Here is a 22,834-nt window from a genome sequence, read left to right on the forward strand (position 1 = left end):
CCGCTGCTAATGGAACACTGATTTACTGTCACAACTGTAAAGAATCTTTTTTAACATCGTGTTACACTTCCCATCAATTTAGATCAACCAGACCTACCATACGTGAGAAGTTATCTGCATTTTTCTCCAATAAAACTGAAATGATGAAAGCTTCGCTTTCCCTGAGGTATCATCCACTATTGGTAGCTCAGTTGTTTTTTCTTTAGCCCTCATCTTCTCCGTCAAGGCTGGAGCATATTATGCCTGCAATGCTTGCCAGAACTCTATGGCTTATTTGTTGTTTGAGACTCACCATATGTGTCTTTGATCCCTGCCTAGTAGGCACCTTGGCTGCTTGCCAGTTTGGCACTTATGATTATCAGCGGTATGAATAGCTCCCTTGCTTCTGATTCTGTCCTTCTTGCTGTCATCAAATCACTCTTTAAACAACTTTCTTATTTTCTTTTAGATGCTTGTAAATGATCGACCTATTTTTACCGTGCCTCTCTTGGCCAAGGGTTTGTGTCACACTGCAGGAAATCCAACAGTTTGAAGTTTCCACTTCTAATGATCTGGCTGCCAACTACCTGTGTAATTGCATGGGAACAATAAGAAGTACAGAAACATCTCTTACGGTAATATTTGAAGCTTCTCTGTGTTTTACACAAATGTGCCTTTTCTTCCCATCTGGTAGACTTGGTGGCATTTCTTTGAGAGATTATTTATTTTAGTGAAAAGCATTCCTTTCAATAAACATTTTAAAACCTTTAACCAAAATACAGTGGGCCAATGACAATGATAGATTCAGAGGAGAATGAGAATGATAAATAGTTTTAAGAGACAGATGGAAAGCCAAAAGCCAGTCATGTGCAATTTCTATTCACTATCCTGATGTAGCACTAAACACATCTGAGTCCTTCCATGTGTTCTAGTAAAGTGAAGTTGTTCCAAAATGCCATTGTTGAACAAAAAATATGCAGAATCAAAATAAGGAACAGCACAGGGCATATAAAGGTCCAGACCACGAGAGGCCCATGTGCTCTTACAGCCAGATCTGCCAGAAGTCTCCATTATTCTTCACATGATTTTGCAAAAAATGCTGGTACTACCACTGAAGCTAGACAAGGTTAAGCAGCATATGGTACCATAATTACCTTCAGGTTGACTCATAAAGTAGGGTGCAATAAGTTTTTTTAGCCTCTGCAACTAAAGAACAGCATCAGCATGATTATGCCTGCCTAAGACACACTCTGGTCAGAGCTACTTTCACATTGTGCTGTTCCACGTGACTCTTGTTCAGAAATAACAATTTGCTGTAGTTCTACAGCTTTTAACACAGTGCTTTTTCAATAGATAAATCATCACGCCCTTCTCCCAAGAAACAGGGAGTTTCAGATGACTATTGTACTCACACAAGTATGTCTCTTGATTTTGAGGCAACTGCCTACGTATAATTAGAAGCACTCAAAAAATTCAGTGCCGAATTGCCAAGGATGGAAAAAAAAAAAAAGAAAAAGATTTCAGGGAGAATTAGAGGTACAATAGAAAAAAATCCGCGCACACACACACAAACACACACACACATACAAAACACACACACACACACACACAAAAAAAACACGCACAAAACACCCAACAATGAGAAACTGTTTATTTGGTATTACCTTGTAACGAACGTATCACTGTTATATTTTCCTTCTCTGCTCAACAACACTGGGATTTCAGCTAAAGGTGCTCCTTTTCAGCATACTTTGTGGCAATCTGAGTCTTAAAGCAGATTTGTGTCAGAAAATGTTGACAGGGGACTTAGCATGGCAGAGCACGTTGAAGGCTTAAGCCCTACAAGAACAACATTCAAATCTTGCAATATGTTTGGTTATGCTAATACCAGCAGGGACTGACAAAGGAGCAGGGATATGAGAGGGATTTAATTTGGAGAAGGTAGCAGTTTGATGGCAAAGTATGACTTGCTTATAATGAGTCTTATCATGATGCTAATTTCAGAGGCATTTGTGAGAAAGATGATTAAAGGGAGTAAGAAGTTTGATTTCAGTACTGGAGTATCTTGAGAAGAGGCAGCGTCAGGTATGTTGGAGACACAAGCGTACTCCACCTTCCTCACATGACTGCACTTTTCATCCTATTTCCAAGTTGCCAAGAAATGCATAGACAATGAAAAAAAATTTACATAGATACAATGTTTTCCTATTCACATGTTCCACACCATAAATCAACTGTCTGTCACAGGGACACAAAAGAAAAAGAATTGATTTTATGGCCGTATTTTACAGTATATTTTATCCCCAGCTTTACAGGTAACAAGACCCAGAGTCACCACGTAATGGGTAATTAGTGGAATTTTGGACTGTGAAAATGTAAGAATTCTTAAGACACATTTTTTTTTTCCAGAAGAAGAGAGAAAAGAGAGTAACTACGTCAGATCTCAATCAGCAGAGAAACACCTCGTCACTTTCCTGTGGCCAGATTTGAAATTATACTAGAGATGCCCACTAGTGCCATTTCAAAATACATTTAAAAATTGTATTTTAAATATTTCATTTCTTTAGAGCTATGATGATGCTTGAAGGACAAAAACTTCCCAGCCCTTCAAATGCTATCCAAGTTTGGTTTACAATGGGAACAAAAACAGGGAAGGGTTTTGATGTGCAGACGAGCAAGCTCGAAATGCAATACAGCTACAAAAGGTAGTGCTTCAAGTGCATCATGCCTCTTAGTAAAGGATGGAAACAGGGACTTGGCTGTAAATCTGGTAATCTTGCAGAAAACGACAGAGGGAAAGGTTTAGTGAAATCAAACTCATTGATACCCCAGAAAATTAATCAATCCAAAAACAATTTCCAGTGCATACGGTGTTTCATTTGAGAGTAGCCTGGAAAGTTGGCTGACACACTAAGTGCCGAAGATGACAAAATACAACCTGCTGCTTCTGAGACATGTTAAAACGTGAACAGTATTGCGTTCGCTCCGAATTTCTGCCACCCAAACCACCACAAGCACGGGCGTGCACAGAAAGCCTCGACGAAGACCTGCTGCCCCGCGACTGAGCGAGGGTCCAGGTTTTATCCCGGGAGGGCCAGGTTTAATCCCAAACGCCTTGCACAGCCCCACGATCCCTCCCAGCAGCCCTGTTCCTTCCTTTGGCCCTGCGGAAAGCAGGCAGAGCCCAGGCTGGGCTCCATTTCCTCAGGCTGCGCGCACTCCCTGGGGGATCGGGTGCCCCCACGCTTGCTCCCCGCAGCCTCCCCCGCGGGGTCCCCAAGTCTCCTCAGCGGTTCCCTCCCCGCAACGCCGGGCAGCCGCGGCGCCAGCCGAGCTCCTCAGGTGAGGAGAGGCCGAGGGTGGCGGCTGGCGGCCGGCAGAGGCGGCGGTTGCCGCAGCGGCCGCGGGTGGGGGCGCGGCGGGGGTGCGGGCTCCCGCCCTCCGCCATTCGCAGGCGCCGCTGCTCGGGGCCGGGCCGCAGCCGGCTGCGGTTGACCTTGCGGCCGGCCGCTCCGCCATGGGCACGGTGCCGTCGGCGCTGAAGCACTGCCTCAGCTACCAGCACCTCCTCAAGGAGCAGCCGTGGATCGGGGAGCTTGTCCCCCCGCCGCAGCCCGGGCAGGTACCGCCCCGAGCCTGGGGGTGGGTGAAAGGGTGGGAGGGGGGCGGCCGGGGGCGGTGCGGCGGCCGCCAGGGGGAGGCAGGGGAGCGGCCGCAGTGGCCGGCCGGGCGGGGGTCGCAGCCACTCGCTGGGGGAGACGGAGATAGGGGTGAGGAAGCGTTAAATGGAAAGCCGCTCGTGTGTGCCCCCCCTCTGCCCCCCCGTTATAACCCCTTATGGGACCAGCGGAGCAGCTGTGACATTGTAGGGTGACCAAGATGTCGGCGAGCCGCGCTATGGTCACTGCTGCCCTGAGCTCGTGTTTCTCAAGCTCGAGTCAAGTTGAGCATCCTGCAGAGCCCCCCGAGCTGCTGCCTGCACCCCTGGGCCTCTAAAGCATGCCCCATAGTGAAGGGGGGCCCCTCTGCTGGAGCACCTCCAGCCCTCCTCCTGCACTGACCTTAGGGTCTGCAGGGCTGCTGCCAAAAGGGTGCGGAGCCAGAGCCGCCAACGCGTCTGGAACAATTTTACCCTCTCGTGGCCCACTGAGCTCCTGGTAGTGGTGGGCTTGTGGAGGGAGAGCAGAGGTAGGGGCTCATCATCCTACATCGCCTCTGAGTAGGTGTGGGGAGTGGTGGAGGTACTGGGGGGTGGAAAAGGACATGGGATGAGGAGACATCTAGGCAGGTGGTCAAACAAACGCCATAGGGCATGACTCTGCTCATCACAGCTTTGGAAGGGAAGAAATGAAGGAAGGGGAAAGCTACCTGTAGTGGAAGAGGCTGGATAAATCTGGAAAGATGTTGAGGGGAGATGTCAATACGAAGTACTCAAAGTAGGAAATTTTGAACATGACATTGTCTTTGCTATAGCAACCCACGTATTGATAAAGCATATTGTGCCTGATCATTCATTCCAAGTCTAACCCCAGTAATCAGTAACTAATCCAAACAATAAAAAGCACGAGCCACACCTAGAACAAAATTGCTTTAAAAATCATGTAAAATGCATTTGTTGTTCATTACATCTTCCTTCTGTTTTCCACATGCTTCAGATATACCAAAAGCACATCTTCGATTTTTGTCCACTGTCTGGAACTGACATGAAAATACTAGGTAGCAACATAACTTCAGAGGTGGGAAGATCATGCAAAATACAGTGTTCTCAGTGACATGAAAGCTAGCAACACTGCATTATAATTTTGCTTCAGATGATCTGGGGTTGATATCTCAAAGCTGCTCATGTGGAATACCCAAAGCAATGCTTATGGGAGATGTAGCTAGAAGCTTTGCCAAGCCATAAAAAATACTGTTGTGAGCACAAAACTTTATTTAGGTAAGCTCCATACAACTTCCAGCTATTACAATTCCATGAGTATAATGTCTATCCAGCAGTGAATTTTGGAGAAAACTTTAGACATAATCCTTCCAACTGTTTCTGTATAAGTGGAAAAATGTTTTCTTCTAACAACAAAGCAGAATGAAAGATATATATATATATATATGTATTTGGCATGAAACAAAGCACAATCCTCTTTATGTGCCCTTGCTACATTTTGGTGCATCATTTTCTTTCAAAAGATGAGAACATTTTGAAAAAGTTCCTTCAAAATATCCTGTTTTGCTACTTCATTGCATCAGTCTCTGCCCCCTGTCAAACAAAACACATGAACAGTTTAGGATTATTGTAAAAAGTTAGGGGTTTGAAGTAAAAAACAGTAAAGTAAAAAACAAGCATTAGTATCTATGATCACAGATCAAGAAAAAATGGTTGATTTCTTTATTATAATGGATGCCTGTAAATTCTGTTTTATTTCTGCAGTGCTGTTTAGAGACTATGTTTTCTTTCATTCTCATCACCATTTTTCTTCCTCTGAAGATACAGAAAAATGTCTTCCTCAAGTGAATGGTAGCAAACGTGAGAATTAGCTCCTCATCCTCCCTGAGCACATTGATGTGACTGCAACGTGCACAGTCTACTGAGCCCCTTGACAAGTTGGTTACTATTAATGTTCAAATATTTGCTTCTGTATCATCTTCCTTTGATTTTTATTAGATAAATTTGGTAATTTTCTTTACCTTACATGAATCTGTTCAAATTTCCATTTTTTCTCACATGGATGCTGAAACAACGTGTAAAAGTTTTCTTCATGCTTGAGTGCATTCTGTAGTAATCCAGTTCAAGAAAAAAGATGTTCTTTATGTGATGCAGAAACTATAGTAGCTTAATTGACATCTAAAAAAGTTTTTTTTTTAAATTTTGTTCAGTGTATGTGAGACAGATTTGTAATCACAATTATGTGGGTACACCAAGAAATAAAACAGGAGAAGATGTAAGAACAGTTTCCAAGGAAAAAGTTAGTGCTTTCATGTCAGATGAAAATACAGAGTTGGTTTTTTTTTTATGTTTAAAATTTTCAGGAGTTTTTCAGGATTTTTCTTTAAACACAAAGTAAAAAATACATATAAATTTGGTTATATACTCTTCTGACTAATTTGTAAAGGTCTTTTAAATCACCTGGAGCAGTATCTGAGGTGAAGTAGTAAGTCCTAGAGTGAGTAGTGGGATATCTTAGTCTTTGTTTTCCCTTAATTTTTCTGTTTCATTCAGGTGGTAATTTTGTAGTATTTTCACAACTATATTTCACTTTAAAACATAGGGTTGCTTGGAGAGCAAAGTTATTGAAAAGAAGTAGTGAAAAGAAAAAGGTAATTGGGCTAAAGGCTAGATAGACAGTAAATAGAATTTACCAATATCTGTTAATGGAATTTACTATCATCCATTTCACTTATATTTAAAATATTCCATATTGCGTAGATAAGCTATCACACACTTGACTTAGTCAATGGGACACCACATTCTTGTTGCTTTACATTATTCCGTGTTCTTCATTTCTTAGTCTTGTTTTCTTCAGAAAAAAATGCTATCATACATTTTATACAACAGAATCATAGTTTTGGTTCATTTTCTTAGTGTTACGATATAAATGTTTTGTTAATAGGTAAGTTTTGCTAAGAGCAGTGATAGCTGCTAACACTGTTGAGAACGCTTTTAAGCAACTTCAGCAATACTCTGCTACATGAGAGTTTGTTAGACACATGTATTTATATCAGAACTGCAAAAATGGTCAAGGATCTACTTAGAAATGAGCTGGCAGTGGATTTTGTTGCAGTATTATGAATATTTCCACAGTGATCAAGATTGTTACTGGCAGTGACTTGTGGCGCTTGAATGGAATTTGTAATGTGCTTTGTGTTCTCTTTTGTACAAAAAGCTTGGGCTGAACAGTGGGGAGGAAGGCTGGTGGCTGTTGATCTGCTGCTGCTGGTTGCCCTCTAGCTTAGTGGAAGCCTTCTGGCAAGGAGAAATGCTCTGAGAGCAACCAATGTTGGTCTCGTCCTACAGATGTAATGTTTTATTTTAACATAGGTTAAAATGGAATTTTAATGCATTGGGAATATGCTAATGACACAGCATAAGGACACAGCAGGGAAGAACTGGATGGCTGAAGAAGTGGTGTAAAAGACTGGGATGAAATTCAGGACTACAAAATGTTTAGATATTTTGAGACTAATAACCCAAACTTCTGCTTTTAACTATAAACCATGAGATTATCAGTTAGAAATGACTGAAGAGAAGAAGCATGGAATACTAACACATCATGGGAGGACTGTGAGCTGCCAATGCAATACAGCTGTTAAAAAAAACAAATGAAATCCCAGGATATATCAGATAAGGTATTTCCAATCAAACAGGGAAATGTTAATGCCATTGCAGAAGACTGTTTCTGAGGCTTGTTCAATTTTGGTTAGTCATGATGAAGAAACTGACTTCCAGCTGGAGCAGCTCAGGTCTTGCACCAATGGAATGGTCAGGAAAATGGAGATGCAGTGCTAAATGACTTTGGTTTGTTTGATATCTACCGTTAACACCTAGGGGATGGGCAGGCAGGGAGACAAGAGGGAAGAGCTGCTTAAAGTAGAGGAATATGCTGCCACACACACAAATGCATACTTCGCCTGCATATTAAATACAGAGTCAAAATTCTTAAGAAATTCTTAAAAGCTAAAGAATCAAGTAGGGTCATACTGTAATAACTTTCTTACCAAAGTAACAGGGCGAATGACCTTTATAATGTAGGCATAGAAATAGGGTTATAAGAGTCATAGAGTCATAGGGTTGTAAGAGTCATAGAATATCTGAGTTGGAAGGGACCCACAAGAATCATCAAGTCCAACTCCTTGGTCCCCAGAGGACCACCCAGAAAATCAGACCATGTGTCTGAGAGTGTTGTCCAAATGCTTCTTGTTCAGGCTCAGTGACGTGCCGCTACCCTGGGGAGCCTGTTCCACTGTCTGACCATCCTCTCTGTAGTCTGTATATAATTCAGTGCTGCTGCAATTTATACAAAATTATTCACATATACTGGAAAACAGTCCTCTTTTAGGTCATCCAAGTCATACTTACACGCATATGCTGCCCGTAAAGTTAATGTGTGGACAGCTGTGTGGTTTACACATCACAGCCACGACAGCAATGATGTGACGTCCATAGTAGCAAAAGTGAGTGGATTCCCAAGAGAGTTTAAAGCTTATATAACAAGGACTATAGGATCAAACATTTAAATTATTTTTGAAATAGAAGCAATTACAAGTCCATTTTTTTATTACATAACATGGCTTACAGTACTTTGGAAAAATAGGATTAGTTAAGGTCAGAATGTCAACTTCAGTGTGAATATTCATCTTCTGTCACTTTGAAACAGTGCATCCTATTCTACTCTGCAAGAGGGTAATGGCTAAATATAGCTAAGTAATAGGCATCTTTCTGTGGGACAGTTGTGTTTTAATGTGCCACTGGCTAGGTGTACTGAAAGGTGTGCTATATTAGGAGTATATTAGGATTTATCTGCTTTGGTGAGAGCTGCCTATATCTACTAAATGCAAAGCAAAAATGGGTGAAAAATAAATCTCTGGTCTGTTGCTCTGCTGGATGTGGTTGTGACTCTAGGAGGCATAAATCTATCTAAATGATGCTGATGTGGACTATGTGATCCTGTAGGATTTTTTTCACAGATTTAGGCTGTTATGTAGGATGCAATACACAGAATTATTAATAGTTCAGTAAGTTATCACAGGAAAGCACAGTGTACATTATTGTCAGTTTTATAACTACAGAGGAACATAAACTCTTTGCACCAAATGTATAAATACATATAACAATGGACAAAAGCTGAGGTCCTCTAAATTACATACCTATCTTCTGTTTCAGTGCCTAGGTCACAATTATTTTTAATTACCAAATTATTTTTAGTGACCCAGACCTAAAACACACTGATTCTATGATTCAGATCATAGAATCATAGAATGGTTTGGGTTGGAAGGGACCTTAAAGATCACCCAGTTCCAACCCCCCTGCCATGGGCAGGGACAGCTTCCACCAGATTGCTCAAAGCCTCATCCAGCCTGGCCTTGAACACCTTCAGGGATGGAACATTCTCTCATCTTCTCACTGCCTCACAATGTTGGATCAAGAGGTAGATGGAATTGTCTTACTTTTGCAGTTTTAATGTGGTAGTTTGGATTTTGCAATATACAATCATGTTTTTAACCATATGGTAGAAACCTCTCAAATTTACTTTTAAAGTAATTCAAGAATAATGTGATGAAAACCACAGTCCATTCAACAAGCTTATGTGTATTTGTCTTTACTACTTTTTGTGTTCAACAGTTGATTCTTGATTGAAATTACAGCATAAAAAATGAGGTGTCTGGTATTATGCTACCTGCATAAAAGGCATGTCTGTTTTATTTGAATCTTTAAGCTACGCCTCCAACTGACTGATTTGAAACATACTACATTTTGTGTTCTTTTATCTCCATGCAATTATGTATTCCAGGAACAAATTCACGTTTGCAGGTTCTTCTTAAATAACCACTTAGGTTATTTTATTTTTTTATTTAGCATATTTAGTTTAAGAATTACAAAAATTTCCTGTCAATGATACTGCAAACATTATGACAAATACAGTATACAATAAATACATCGTAATTTCCTTTCAGTTTGTTTCAATACATTGAAAATTGCATAGCAAGTGTATTTTCAAGTGTGAAAAACGAAACTAGAGGTCCTGACCTTTATATTACAGAATTCTTGTTGCCTGATTTTTTAGAAGGATGACATCTTCTAAAGATACTTAAAGAATTCAATATAGAGAAGACATTTTAATTGCAAGGGGCAAATATCTTGCATTCTTTTTTGTTCTTCTCTCTCTCTGTGCTTTTACCCACTGTTCTTACCTCTTTCTGTGTTTTCATATAGAACTTCCAAAGTATTCTGACTTAACATTGTCTTTCCTGTACTTTAAATAACTGATCACTAAAAGACTTTGAAATTCCAGCCCTGCAGATTCCTGTATATATAGAGACCTTGTCACTACAGAACTCAGTAGATAGATCTTTTTCTTGACTAATACATCCCAAGAATGAGACTTTTTTGTTTTGTTGCACATTCCCATGCATTCCTAAGCATCATTAACTTGCTTAATGTTGATAAGATGCATAGCATACAATGCTATTCAAGCAGTAAATATAAATACGAGAATAAAGTAAAAATGATTACAAAAATAGAGAACAATTTAGAGTTAAATTATCAACTATAAAGTACATATCAGAATGCTATATCATTTGTTGATGACTTTTGAGATGGTAAATAACATCTGACACATGCTGATACTGAAGGTAGTAAATAAAAAACACAACACATTCCCACTGAATTTAACAGGAGTAGAGAGAGTTCATTGCTGAATTCTTTCCAAAATTTCCTTTGAAGTCAAGAGGAATTTCTCCTTTAGAAGACAGAGTTGGTAGACTCATCTCGATTTTTTTTTCAGCCAGATATTCTTCATGCTGTGGTATAGCAGCTCAAGAATATTGGTGGGTAAAGAGTGCAAAATCTGAAAAGGCTAAGTAGTCAGTTTTCTAAAGGTGCCAAACAGGATGTTAGACATTAAAAGGATGATAATAAAGGGTAAGTTTGACCCAAGCGGGGTCACTGACTTTTATTTTTCTTTGTGCCATTGGATCGTGAATAGTGGAAAGATAACAGAAACCTTTTAGTTGATACAGATTTATGCTGTATGGGGATTATTATGTGGGTTTAGAACTTCATAATGTAGCTGGAAATGTTGTAAAGGATTTTACAGATCTTGCTCTGCAAATTTGGGAATTAAAAAAATACACAGGAAATTTCTACTCAGCCCCAACATCTGTTTTTTGGTGAGATCCTGTTTTTGACTTGTCCCACCTCCACCTTCTTCAAAGACTACATATGGGCACAGTGATATTCATTTCCTCACTTGCCAGCTCAAGGAGAGAGATTAATTTCAGACACCCCATGTGTCAAGTCATCATTCTAGAATTCATACAACTTGGGATCATTCTTCTTAATTCATTTTCTGCTTGCCTTGGCTGGGGATGAGTCTAAGTGACTTGCCTAAGCTCAAGTAGATTCAAATTTATTTCCTACTGAAATAAATGGGAATGTTATCATTAGCTCAGGTTTTAATCTTAGTAACACTTTAATTTACAAGTTGTGTCTCTTCTCGTTTCACAGTTACTCTAGTTTGGGTAAGAAAATCTCAAAAGTTGCCTTATTGGACTACTTATAAGAATGACCAGTTAGTCATAGAAGCTTTTCTAAAGCAAAATATTCACTGTTCCTAACTGATCAGATTTTGAATCTTTGAAATGTTTGATGAGGTGACTAATAAATAGTAGTAACAGTAGTCTGTTTGGTGGCTTGGATCAACAAATTGTTTTTTGTCCCTTAGAGTTGGCTTAAAGGTGGAATGCAGTTACATTTATTTGCTCTCAGTTTTAATGCTTTTCTGTTGTTTCAGAATAAGAAGGTTGCAGCGTCTGGAATGAAAGATTGACTTGTTTATGGAAGTGTGTGCTTGAATTGCAGTTTCCATGTGAATATCATGCAGTGAGAAACCGGTGCAGTGGAGGTAGTGTCCAGAGATAAAGCTGAAATAAGTTTTTGTCACCCTCTGCACTTTCACAGCATAAATATTTGAGGTATTTAACTAAGGTGATGATTTTCTGAATTTTTAGGAATTGAAGGTTATTGATATCCTTTGATGTGTGTCAAATGTGGAAGGAGTTATGTTAAAAGAAACTGTGGGGGACTTCAGAGAAGTAGTTATTTAATACTTCAGGCTGTGTTGAATTCTCTTCTATTGTTTAGCTCCCTCATTCATTTAACAAAGATGAACTATTTTCTTTAACATTCTTCTTTTTCCCCACATGTATATTTAAAAAGATACATGAAGTATGAAAAAGAAAATGTATATTAAAGATGGTGTGTGGTATTGCGAACTTGCTGGGGAATGTGTACCACAACATGTGCCAGTACACATCACAATGCATATGTGGACCTTGATGCATTCACTACACAATCAAGGACCACGCACTCAATTATTTGTGAAAAGTAAGGCTCATCAACTAACTGATCTTCAGAAAATACTGGAACAGAAAGATACTATTTTTAAGAATGAGAAAGAAAAGCTGCCAGACACAAATTTATAGGGGAAGGTTCCCTTTGGCTATCTAAGCCATCTATCTTCTACCACATGGAAGAACTCAGCAGGATATTGAACTCTTAGAAAAGTTGCTTTATTGGCTGATTTGGAATTTCTGAGATAAGAGCATGTAATATGAAACCTATAGCTCAATGATCAAAATCAGGCTTTCAAACTGTGATAAATACCAGTAAAGCTAATGCAGCATTTTAGCTTTTCAGCAAAGGAGAAATATTTTATGGCTGCTGTATTAGTGGTTTACACTTGTATAGACTTCCTGGGGCAGAAATGTCAAAGCGGTGTGCAAACTTGAAAACTAAGTGGTGGAGTTGAGATAAATATTTTTTTTTAAACTTTCTAATGGGTTGATAGGGATATAAGTTGTAATGAACAAAGAGTTTATTAAATATGAGATTATGAATCAGATACGGACTTTATTTTTCTGACTTTCTGATCTTTTAATCAATCTGTCACTCCAGAGGAGTCAGAAAACTGATAAATGCATGATTTGTATTTCAGGACAGTGCTTTCAGGGATAATTTTAAGAGTTGCTTTTTTAAACGTAGGGTTTTAGAGTTGCAAGTAACCAACGTTCCAGACTTTCACTGGGTTAAACATAATAGACAGTGAAGACTTTGATCATTATTTGGAACAAAACTAGAATGTGAAGAAGAAGCTGCAGGTGATAAGAAAATTATACTTTCTGTCAGAACATTGCTGTAGCTAATACTATTTCTTATTGAAGATAATTCCCTTGTTAAACAGATTGATCTTGTGGTTTAGTGTAAATGAATGAAATTTACTCTGATTGTTATGTTCCATTTGAATTTATTATTTGGATTAAATATACTTAAAAGAGTGCTCCTCAACAGATCTTAAGACAAAAAAAAAAAAAAGATTTATTACAAGCAAAACTTGCTAAATGTTGTATCGGTGAAAAGCTGTGCTGGGTATGCTGGGTAGACATTTCTTCTCTGGCTGTTTTTTTTTTTTTTTGTGTCCACAGATGTTAGCTGTTTTGTATGGGAATAAAGGTGTTAGTTTATGAGTTTCTTGGAAAAAAAAAGTTTAAAGGCTCTGAATGCATGAGATGTGGACTGAAGCGCCAGAGGACATTGGTGGAATGTTAGGTGAAACCCATAGGGAAATAATTCAACAGCAGCATCTGGAAAGGAACTGTATGTGGCATTAGGGTTTACTTTTAATGCAAGTAGTTAAGATGAGATTAAATAGAGGTGTTAGTATGTGAGAAATGGGGGAGCAAGCTAAGTGATGAAGGTATATCATGTGGAACACTGGGATTAAGAGAAAGATTTAACTGAATCCATAGCTGATCACAGCTGAATTTTTAAAAGCTTGGAAACATAATTGGAGTTGAACTATATGTTGGCTTCATATAAAGCAAAACAGCTTACATGAAGAATTTATTGGGAAAGACAAGAGAGAGGATAGGCAAGCTGCTTGACCCTTTTGTCTGAATGGTATGAAGAAGATGGAAAGTTTAGCTACTAAGCCAGCTGGCTGTTGGCTACATGGAGAGGAATCTACCGGTGACTGAGAATTGTCTCATGTCTCCCTATCATTTTTTTTTTAATTCAGTTGCCTAAGCATAGTTGTCTACTGCTGTTTGAGATGCCTCGGGGTAACTGAGGGAGCTCAGAGGTTTGACAGATATCGAACAGGATTTAGGGGAGACCCATGCCCTCCGTAGTTGCAGCTGGAAGTCAAGTGGGATGCATCTCAATTGGTGTATGCACTTAACCAACTGAATTGGGCCCTTACTGCTCAGCTGTGATGTCATATTCTTTTGGCCATTGCTGACAGTACTGAGAAATGGGTTGTCTCAGCTGGCCATGCTTCCTTGATGCTCTGTAATATCTTGTACCCCACCTCCTCAAACAGGCCACAGGTTGTGCCCTACATGCCGTGTTTCAGGAACCTTAAGACAGTACATGTTAATTAAATTTATTAAGATCCGTAGCACACCTGTAGGCATCAGTGTGTAGATATCTTGCTCACATGTCTTAAGTTCCAATTCATTTATACCACTAAGGACATGCGAGGACATTTTGGGCTTAGTGAGTGGTACTGCTGGATTGCCTTTTTTACCCTAATTATTATTATCTTATCATCAGAGTTTAGAACAATCCTTTGGTCAAGATTATGTGTCGTAGTAAAAAGAAAGTACAGCTAATGATGACACAATATATTTTAAAAAGTTTTTACACTTATTTAACACTAACCTACTGGTCTTGTTATCAGTTTTACAGCCATGACAACCATTATTCTTTCAAAATAGTCTGAAGGGATATGATCCCGTTCTGTTTTTCTCTTTGTCATAGTTTCTCCTGTACCAGTCCAGTCTCTTCTGCTCCCCTATTTTCAGGGTTACATGATTTAGAACATGTTAAAATCTTACTGCATTATTATTTCATGAAGCAAAGCAGAAATTTAACAAGTTCAGAGGAAGCCTCAAACATGTCTATTTTTACTGTGACATACCGTTATAATATGTGTACTTTGTAATAAGCTTATAGAAATTGATAAAATATTAAAATGTTCATTTAAAAGTAAGGCAGTGTCTCTGTCTTTCTGAATTTTAAATAAGGAAATTTTTCAGTATCTTTAATTGTTATCAGTTAAATGGGCAGAAATTGATATTTTTAAAATATGCTTACATTTTACTGATTCTGTTGCAAAAATGGAACATTTTTGTAACATTCAGAATGGTGTAGCATTCAAGATACTATAATTTCCTTCCTACTATTGGGAAATTATTATGGTAACACTTTACAGATAACACATAACAGATGTTATTTTTCTAAACAGCTTTATAAATTTCAAATTCTCCTGAAGTACGAGTTACCAACCATGGCTAAGTAAATAACCATTAAACTACTGTCATTTTTATCAGTGCCTTTTGGGGAGAGAGCTATGGAAAAAGTAATGGTGAGCCAGCTGTACTTGAATTAAAAATTTCCTTGATCTTTTAGGCATTGGCTTTGGACACAGAAGGTGATTTTGATTACAATAATAATTGAGGATAGTTGATTTGCTTCCAACTTTTTACTTGAGTTCTTAAAGATCTATGTATAATTCACTTTTATTGACAATGAGGTATTCAAAGAGCATATCTGATAGGGTGGATGGGCTGGCTTGTCACAGTATTCATTTTTTCTCCATTGATATCCTGAAGCATTATAAGGGCAAATTACTTTCACATGTTGGTCTTGTAGGGATGATCATGCCTCTGCTTTTTCAATGTGTGTGGAAAAACACCACTCTTTCAGCCTTCTAGAGTTCTGTCTTCAGTCTTGCCTGTAAAACACCATACACACCATAATACTATTACCATAAATAATAGTAAAGGAAAGTGTGGGAGGTTTTGGCTCCAGTGTCATCAGTGTGCTGTTGATCTCAGTTCTCTGTATCCTTTTCATCCAACCCAGATGGCAAAGTATAATAGCTTTTCCAGACTTTGACCAAGATAGGGATATGGATGAAAGTGAGTTGGCTGCAAATCAACTTGGTTAATGGAGAAATGATGCTTGTTAGCCAAGGGAAGCATTTAGGGAAATAGAAAAAGGTAATGTATACACCATGCACTGAAAATACATTTTTTATTTTTTGCTGAAGTGACCAGCAGTGTTGGGATCTTCCTAACAACAGAGGCCTATAGTACCATTTATTATTTATGATTCCATTGCAGTGCAAGTTTATCTGTTGTTGTCTATGCCTCTGCTACCACCTGACTCTAGTAAAACTCTCCTTCATCATTATTTTGCAAGTTATACAAAGTCAGGCATCTGTGTGACTACAGCATGTCTGTGTACTTTTAGGATGTATGAACTGTTAGCTGTGATTGACACATATTCAAACCTCTGTGATAACACATGCTCTCCATTTGTAGAAAACAGCAACAATTCATTTTTTATTTTTATTTATTTTTAATAAAACGGCAATCCAAATTGTCAGTGATAATTCAGCGATAACTCATCAGGGAGACTGTTACTTTACAGACATAGTCTAATTTTTTTTTGTTGTGTCATGTTATGAAGAATTTTATGTGATATACATGCATCATGAGTATTAGAGAAGGGATTTCAAAGACTTTGAACAGGTTTTGGGCTTGATTTTTATCCTCTTGAGTATCTGTCCTGTAATGCTACTACTTCTTTCATAGCATCCAACACTGTGGATACCCCATCCCTGTAGGTGTTCAAGACCAGGTTGGACGAGGCCTGAGCAACCTGATCTAGTGGGTGGTGTACCTGCCCATGGCAGGGGGGTAGAAATAGGTGATCTTTAAGGTCCCATCCAAACTGAGCCAAATTCTATGATTCAGCATCATGGCAGGGAATGGGATGTGGTTTGCAGTTGCTCTTAGAACTGGCTGCTGCATATGCTGGACACTGAGTACACAGTTCCTGAAATTTCATATTTGCAGGGCTGTTAGAGCAGCAGCTTCAGTAAGCTGCATCTGCCTGTGGAATTTTCTGATCCACTGAAGCTTGCATTCAACAAACTTTAAACCATGACCACCAGAAACACTTGCGTGCCTCTCTGCTGACATATTGTCAATGGCTATCCTTGTCAGAATAGCGATAATGTAGCAAGGACTGTCATGATTTAATCACAACTTAAAATAAGTAGCATTATGCAGTTCAAGTGTTCACATTCTTACCTTCTCTTACTAAGGGGAAAGGCTTCCAGGGGCCTGTAACTGTCTTCACATCGTGATCATTTTAATACATATTTTCCAGTATACTTTCACTGGCTTTCTTTAAACTCCTTCAGAAATCAAAATATGTGAAGAAAAGTAAGATTCTAAAACAGTAAAATATGTAAATTGGTAATAAATCTAGAATGTTTATATGTCTATATTTCCACTAAATATTTATTTCTTATATTTGAAGTAATACTAGCAGTTGCATTTTAGGTAATAATAATCTTTAAGTATGTTTCTTCATAAGTGTTTACATTTTGAATAGGTGGTCTTAATAGGTTTTGCTCTTTACCATTATGGAAGTTAGGAGATGTGGCTTTTATTAGTTTTCTGTCCAGCACAGCCATTACTATGTACCTGAGACATAACCACCAGTTAAATTGTATTGTGTAATTTCGCTGTACCTGGCTTTGCATGGTTTTGGGGGTTGGAAGCAATATATGGAAAGTTTTAAAGCAAGGACTTCATCAGAAATGAATCCAAATAATTTTAGCAATTCATTGTTTTATGTACTGCTACTGCAAAAAACACGTGCCCGGTGTAGTAGTTCAGCGTATCTCTTCGAATTTGGAAGAAATATAGTTACATTCTATGTATGCTTCAAATAATGGAGAGATTGAGAAGAAAATCCAGTTTATGAAGAAACTGAGATGGTCATAACAAAACAGAAGATAATTTTGTTGCAAGATCAGTGTGGTAGCCTGTGCAATTTTTTTAACTAACAGAAGTAGTTTCAGAATACATTCCAAATGCACAATATAACAGAAAAACAATGAGGTGATTTTAAGCCTGTTTATTACTTCTGAACTTGGCACTTCCTCACAAGAGGGGAAAATGAGAAATAGCCTAAGAAAGAATGTCAGTTTAATCTTTGATGTAGTATGAAGAGTATGACAGAAAAGAACTTTCCACCTTTCGTGTATTAAAAAAATGCATTAATAAATTAGAACTTATTCTTACGTTTTTACAATAAATGTGTAAGTAGACACTGCCAAATAGGATTCAAATGTATGACAAGACTTTCAATCAAACAAGAAGGAAGGAGTCAGGGTTTATATTTGTGTATTCATAGTTCAAGTCAAGTTCACTTGAATTAGTAGGCAAAGTATTTGTTGGAGGCAGCTGCAGGTTTAGTTTGCATCTCTTAGCGCCTAAACACATCCAGTGAAAGCAAAAGGGCAACTCCAAATCATAGAAAACAATATTCAGCAGGTGTTTCACACAAAGTATGTGAGAGTTGACCTTTTCTGGTCTAGCACAAATGAAAATAGTCTGAGAGGTGAGGAATTCCTTCTCTTATTCCCTCTGTTTGACTCCTGCAAACAGAGATTATCTTGATTTATTAACACTGTAGCTCTTTTGGAAAATATGCTATTTTGTGTTTGGCCTGAAAGAAATGTCCTTTCATACAGAAAGGAATTGCTTATTTATTTGATCTGCTAATATGCGAGATCTCTTGTTACATTTTGCTAAGAGCTAGGAGACAGCATGCTGGGAAACCGGCTTGCACTCTTATTAATACTCTCGTGATTCTCCTAGCAGAAAGTTCTTTAACACAACTGAGAATTGTGCCTCAGTTTTCTCTTCTATGAGAGTGGTTGTTTTTGTGTGTCATATGGAGCTCTTTTACTGTTGGAAGTTTGCTGTATTTTTCATGTAAGAGGCCTCTACTTTTACGTAGAGCCTAGTTTGTTGCTTGCACTGAACACTGTCCTTTGGGATGACTCTCATAGCATCTGATAGCTGTAGTCTCCAGTGGGTAAGGTGATGATGCAGCAGGCTCAGGGAGAGTTAATGCACAAATACCACTTTTAAGGAATAGCTCACAACTGCTGCTGCCCTAATCTGGAGCATATGACCTCCATAAGTGGAGCTTCTGCTTGCAGTGAAGGCCATGAACACTTGCTAACCTTTCCGTGGAGGTGCAATTGATAGAAAGGGGTAAAGAGAGGGAGAAACAGGTCGCATTCTGCTCCCAGCATGTGATCACTTGAAGTAAAAAAGTGCTCAAAGGGTTCATATCTGAACTGGATGGTTCAGATATTGCAGTAAATTCTGGAATGAGAAGATTTTGTCAGTCTGACCATAAGGGAGCAGCGAGGTCCAGCAGCTTACTAAAGGAGGGGAGCCGTAGGTGGCCATTGTGCTGACAAAGCAGTGGGGTCACCAACCAGGCAGGGCCCAGCCTCACAGTAGCAAAGTGAGATGAGCAGGGCAGACCCCAAGATGGTAACTATGTTCAACCAGGAGTCCAGATCATTGGGCAAGTCTGTGGTGATAAGAGAAGTCCCAAGTTTCAGCTGTGAGTGCAAGTCAGTGAGTCAGGGTCAGGATTAGGTCCAGTGATGGTAATCAGGGTCAGCCATGCAGCCCAGTGACCACGGTGCAGGTCAATAGTGATGACAGAAGTCCAAGATAAAGCTGGAAAGTTAGTCCGTGTAGGTCAAGGTCTGGATCTGTGAGAATGGTATCAGAGGAGTTAACTTCAAAACAAGAGGCAAGAGTTCAGTTCAATTGCTTCTAATGGATAACTTGAGCAGAAGAATAGAAACCATGCCAGTTGCTCCAACGAGATGCTCAGAAACAGGAATTAGAATCCTCATTTGGACTGATGATGCTTAAATATCCGTATAGTACATGTTTAATTTCATATACCTGGAAGATTGGTGGTGTGTGAGGTCTCACAGAATTAGGGAGTGGTTGAGGTTGGAAGGGACCTCTGGAGGTCATCTGGTCCAACCCCTCTACTCAAGCAGGGCCACCCAGAGCAGGGTGCTGAGGACTGTGTCCAGCTTCTGGAGATCTCCAGGGTGGGAGACTATAACCTCTCTGGGCAACCTGTGCTAGTGCTTGGTCACCATCACAGTAAAAAAGTGTTTTGTGATGTTCAGATGTGACAGTTAACTTTATGTGCATTGCTTCTCATCCTGTCATTAGGCACTGCTGGAATGATCTTCATCTTGCTTTGGGTATTTATATACATCTCAGTTGCTGAGAATATTTTGGATTGAAATGATCTGTTACGAGGAGTAATGTTACTTCCTCTCTTCTATGTATTTGACCGTATTCTGAATTTTCAGTGAGGAAGAGTTAAGAGGCTGAGATGAAATGCAGCAGCAGGTTAGGTTAGGAACCATGTCAGCAAAGAAGGGTGAAAACCTAATTTACAGTGAGGAAGAGAATACATTGCCTGCTGAGCTCTTGTAGGAGTTCAAAAGAAGTTTCTCCAAGTTTTCTTGATAACTCATTAGATGATGTATAGTTATTTGAGGCAGATGTCTGCTTGAAATTAAGACACCTGAATTAAGACATATGTTGGTGTCTACAGCAGCTGAATTTCCTGTGACAGCCAGTGGAGATCTGGGACAGGACTTAGCTGCTTAAACAGGTGCCTAGTGCCACTCTACACCTAGAATATATGGGACATCTTTATGGGACCAGAATATCTGTAGTAAAATGTGCAGGAGACCTATTCCTTCTAGAATGGCATTCAGTCTCTGAGTGGTTATATAAGCCTGGCAATAGAGACTGTCAGCCACTAGAAGTCAACTACAGGATGAACTTAAATAAAGCTTGTTCAACTGCAGGGGGTATTTAGACATCTGGCATGCCTTTAGACATCCACATGGAAACAACAATTCAGAAGCCCAGTTCGATTGCCATTTCAGATGCTCTGCAGTGTATAGACATCTTGACAGGTTTGGAACAGGACCTTACTAACTGGGTGAAATGCGCCCTTCCTGAATATGGAGGTCAGAACGCTTAAGTTGTCAAGAATGACTCTAGGTACATGTATATAGACAACATGAGAGAGCTGAGGTTTCTTCAGCTTGACATGAATACTCCTCTTCAACTTTGACTTGCGTAGCTTCCTATCCTATCCTATCCTATCCTATCCTATCCTATCCTATCCTATCCTATCCTATCCTATCCTATCCTATCCTATCCTATCCTATCCTATCCTATCCTATCCTATCCTATCCCTTTCAGAAATCGTTTAGGATAGGATAGTAATAAATAGATTATGTTTTGTTTTTTTAAATTCGTGACCATATGTCCATGAGTAGTGTAGTTACTGTGACTTGAACTGTCTAGTTTTCTGTGAGAATATTATTCTTAACAGTGCAACATTTTTCATGAACTCCAGAGCATTCCCTGTTAATGTCATTTGATATCTTTTGAACTGTCAGTTCTTGAAAATTCTGCTCACTTGATAGAATTCTTTTTATGAAAGATTAATTATCTAAACAAAAGGAACATTTTTTTCATATTATTTGTTCGTTAATATTATCTGCATTTAATTACCTTCTATTAACTATTACAGTCCTCTTTATAAACTGGATTAAATCAAAGAACTGGCCTCTCCGACAGCATGAGCATTTCTAGTTTGGCTGAATTCCCCTGTGTTTAAAATTACATTTCTTTTGTTCTTGTATGAGTGACATGTATTTGGTTGTAAACAGCCTTGCAACAATGTAACAAGTGTACTAGCAGGTTATATTAGAATTTTATAATCAGTGGAAATGACAGTAGAAATGTTAAAGCTATCACTTTGCAATAGTGAATTCCCAGTCAGTTCAGATAAGTTGCTGATACATCTAAATCACTGCTCTTTCATGAGCTATCACAAGCCCTCTAATAAAAATTATAAGCACATTCAAATTACATTTGAAGAGGTGGACTAATGTAGGCTGTAGGTAAGCTTACTACCCAGTACAAGAGAGACATGGACATACTGGATGGGGTGCAGCAAAAGGCCATGGAGATAATTAACAGATAGGAGCATCTGTCATATGAGGAGAGGTTGAAAGAGCTGCAATTGTTTAGCCTGGAGAAAGGAAGGCTCAGGGTGGTCTTATCAATGTGTGTTAACTACCCGATGAGGTGAAGTCAGGCTCTGCTCTGTGATGGGACAGGAGGCAGTGGGCACAAACTGAAGTGTAATGAATTCCATTTAAGAATCAGAAAAATGTTCTGTACTATGAAGGTGATCAAATGCTGTTACATGTTGCCCAGGGAAGAGGTGGACTCTCTATCCTTGGAGATACTCAAGACCTGACTGGACATAGTCATGGGCAACCTGCTTCAGTTGACACTGCTCTTATTGGTGCAGGGTGGGGGTGTTACTGGTTGGATTGGACTACAGGATATATAGAGGACCCCTCTGTCCTCAACAATTCTTTGATTTGCTCCAGGTAAGTTAAGTCTGCATACAACTCTGCGTAACAGAATGAAATTCTGTAATGAATTACTTAGATTTTGTATTTTGCTGCTCTTCAGTTGATTGAACTCTTTACTGAAGAAGGCAGTCCAAAACTACTTCTATTCATTAAGTGGCATACTGCTGTTATTTCTCCAGCATCCCTAAGATTAGGTTTATCATTTCCTTTTTTTTTTTCTCTCTTTTTTTTTTTTTTACTTTTTCTTGAAAGCATGTTATTGACTCATTAAGTTCACTATCCAGTTTAATATCCTAGTACTTCTCTACAGAACTGTTTAATCAGGTACTGTCCATCTTCTTCCCAAGTATCACTTGTGCCATATTATGTATTGCTTTTATTGAAATGCATTGTATTTGAGCAGGGGGTTGGACTGGATGACATTCAGAGGTCCCTTCCAACCTCAACCATTCTGTGATTCTGTATTTATTTCTCCAGTATGTGAATGGAATTTGAACTTCTAGTCTTGTTGTCTAAACCATTTGTAACTGCTTTGACTGGTCAAGTCAGCAGAGTACGGCAGATGTGCTAGGATGGATCCTCTGTTTATCCTTGCTGAGGGGTATTCACCAGGTGTGTCCCATTGTTTTCTGAATATCTGTATATATTCCTTATATCTCATGGGTGAATCTCCTCCCTTTTTCCCCTAGTTAATTTGAGAATGAATATCTTTTATATGTCTTCCTGTAGTGTGAACTATATAAATAAGTTTCTGTAATATCACT

At 39.0% G+C, this 22,834-nt stretch overlaps 1 protein-coding gene across 8 annotated transcripts in view; it reads left to right on the top strand.

Moving 5' to 3' along the window:
* The first annotated feature begins 2,966 nt into the window (after positions 1-2,966).
* HMGCLL1 (3-hydroxy-3-methylglutaryl-CoA lyase like 1) overlaps positions 2,967-22,834 on the top strand; it is a 96,460-nt gene continuing 76,592 nt past the window's right edge. For 2 of the 8 annotated variants that reach the window (XM_080586501.1, XM_080586504.1), the window contains exon 1: positions 3,362-3,601. In XM_080586501.1, coding sequence (XP_080442627.1) covers positions 3,497-3,601 — 105 coding nt within the window. In that variant the 5' untranslated portion in view covers positions 3,362-3,496. Of the gene's footprint in view, positions 3,322-3,355; positions 3,602-22,834 lie in introns of those variants that run through there. The other 6 variants (XR_013948976.1, XM_080586499.1, XM_080586505.1 and 3 more) reach the window with 5 other exon arrangements.

The sequence above is a fragment of the Anser brachyrhynchus genome (assembly GCF_964034855.1).
Source record: "Anser brachyrhynchus genome assembly, chromosome: 3".
NCBI lineage: Eukaryota > Metazoa > Chordata > Aves > Anseriformes > Anatidae > Anser > Anser brachyrhynchus.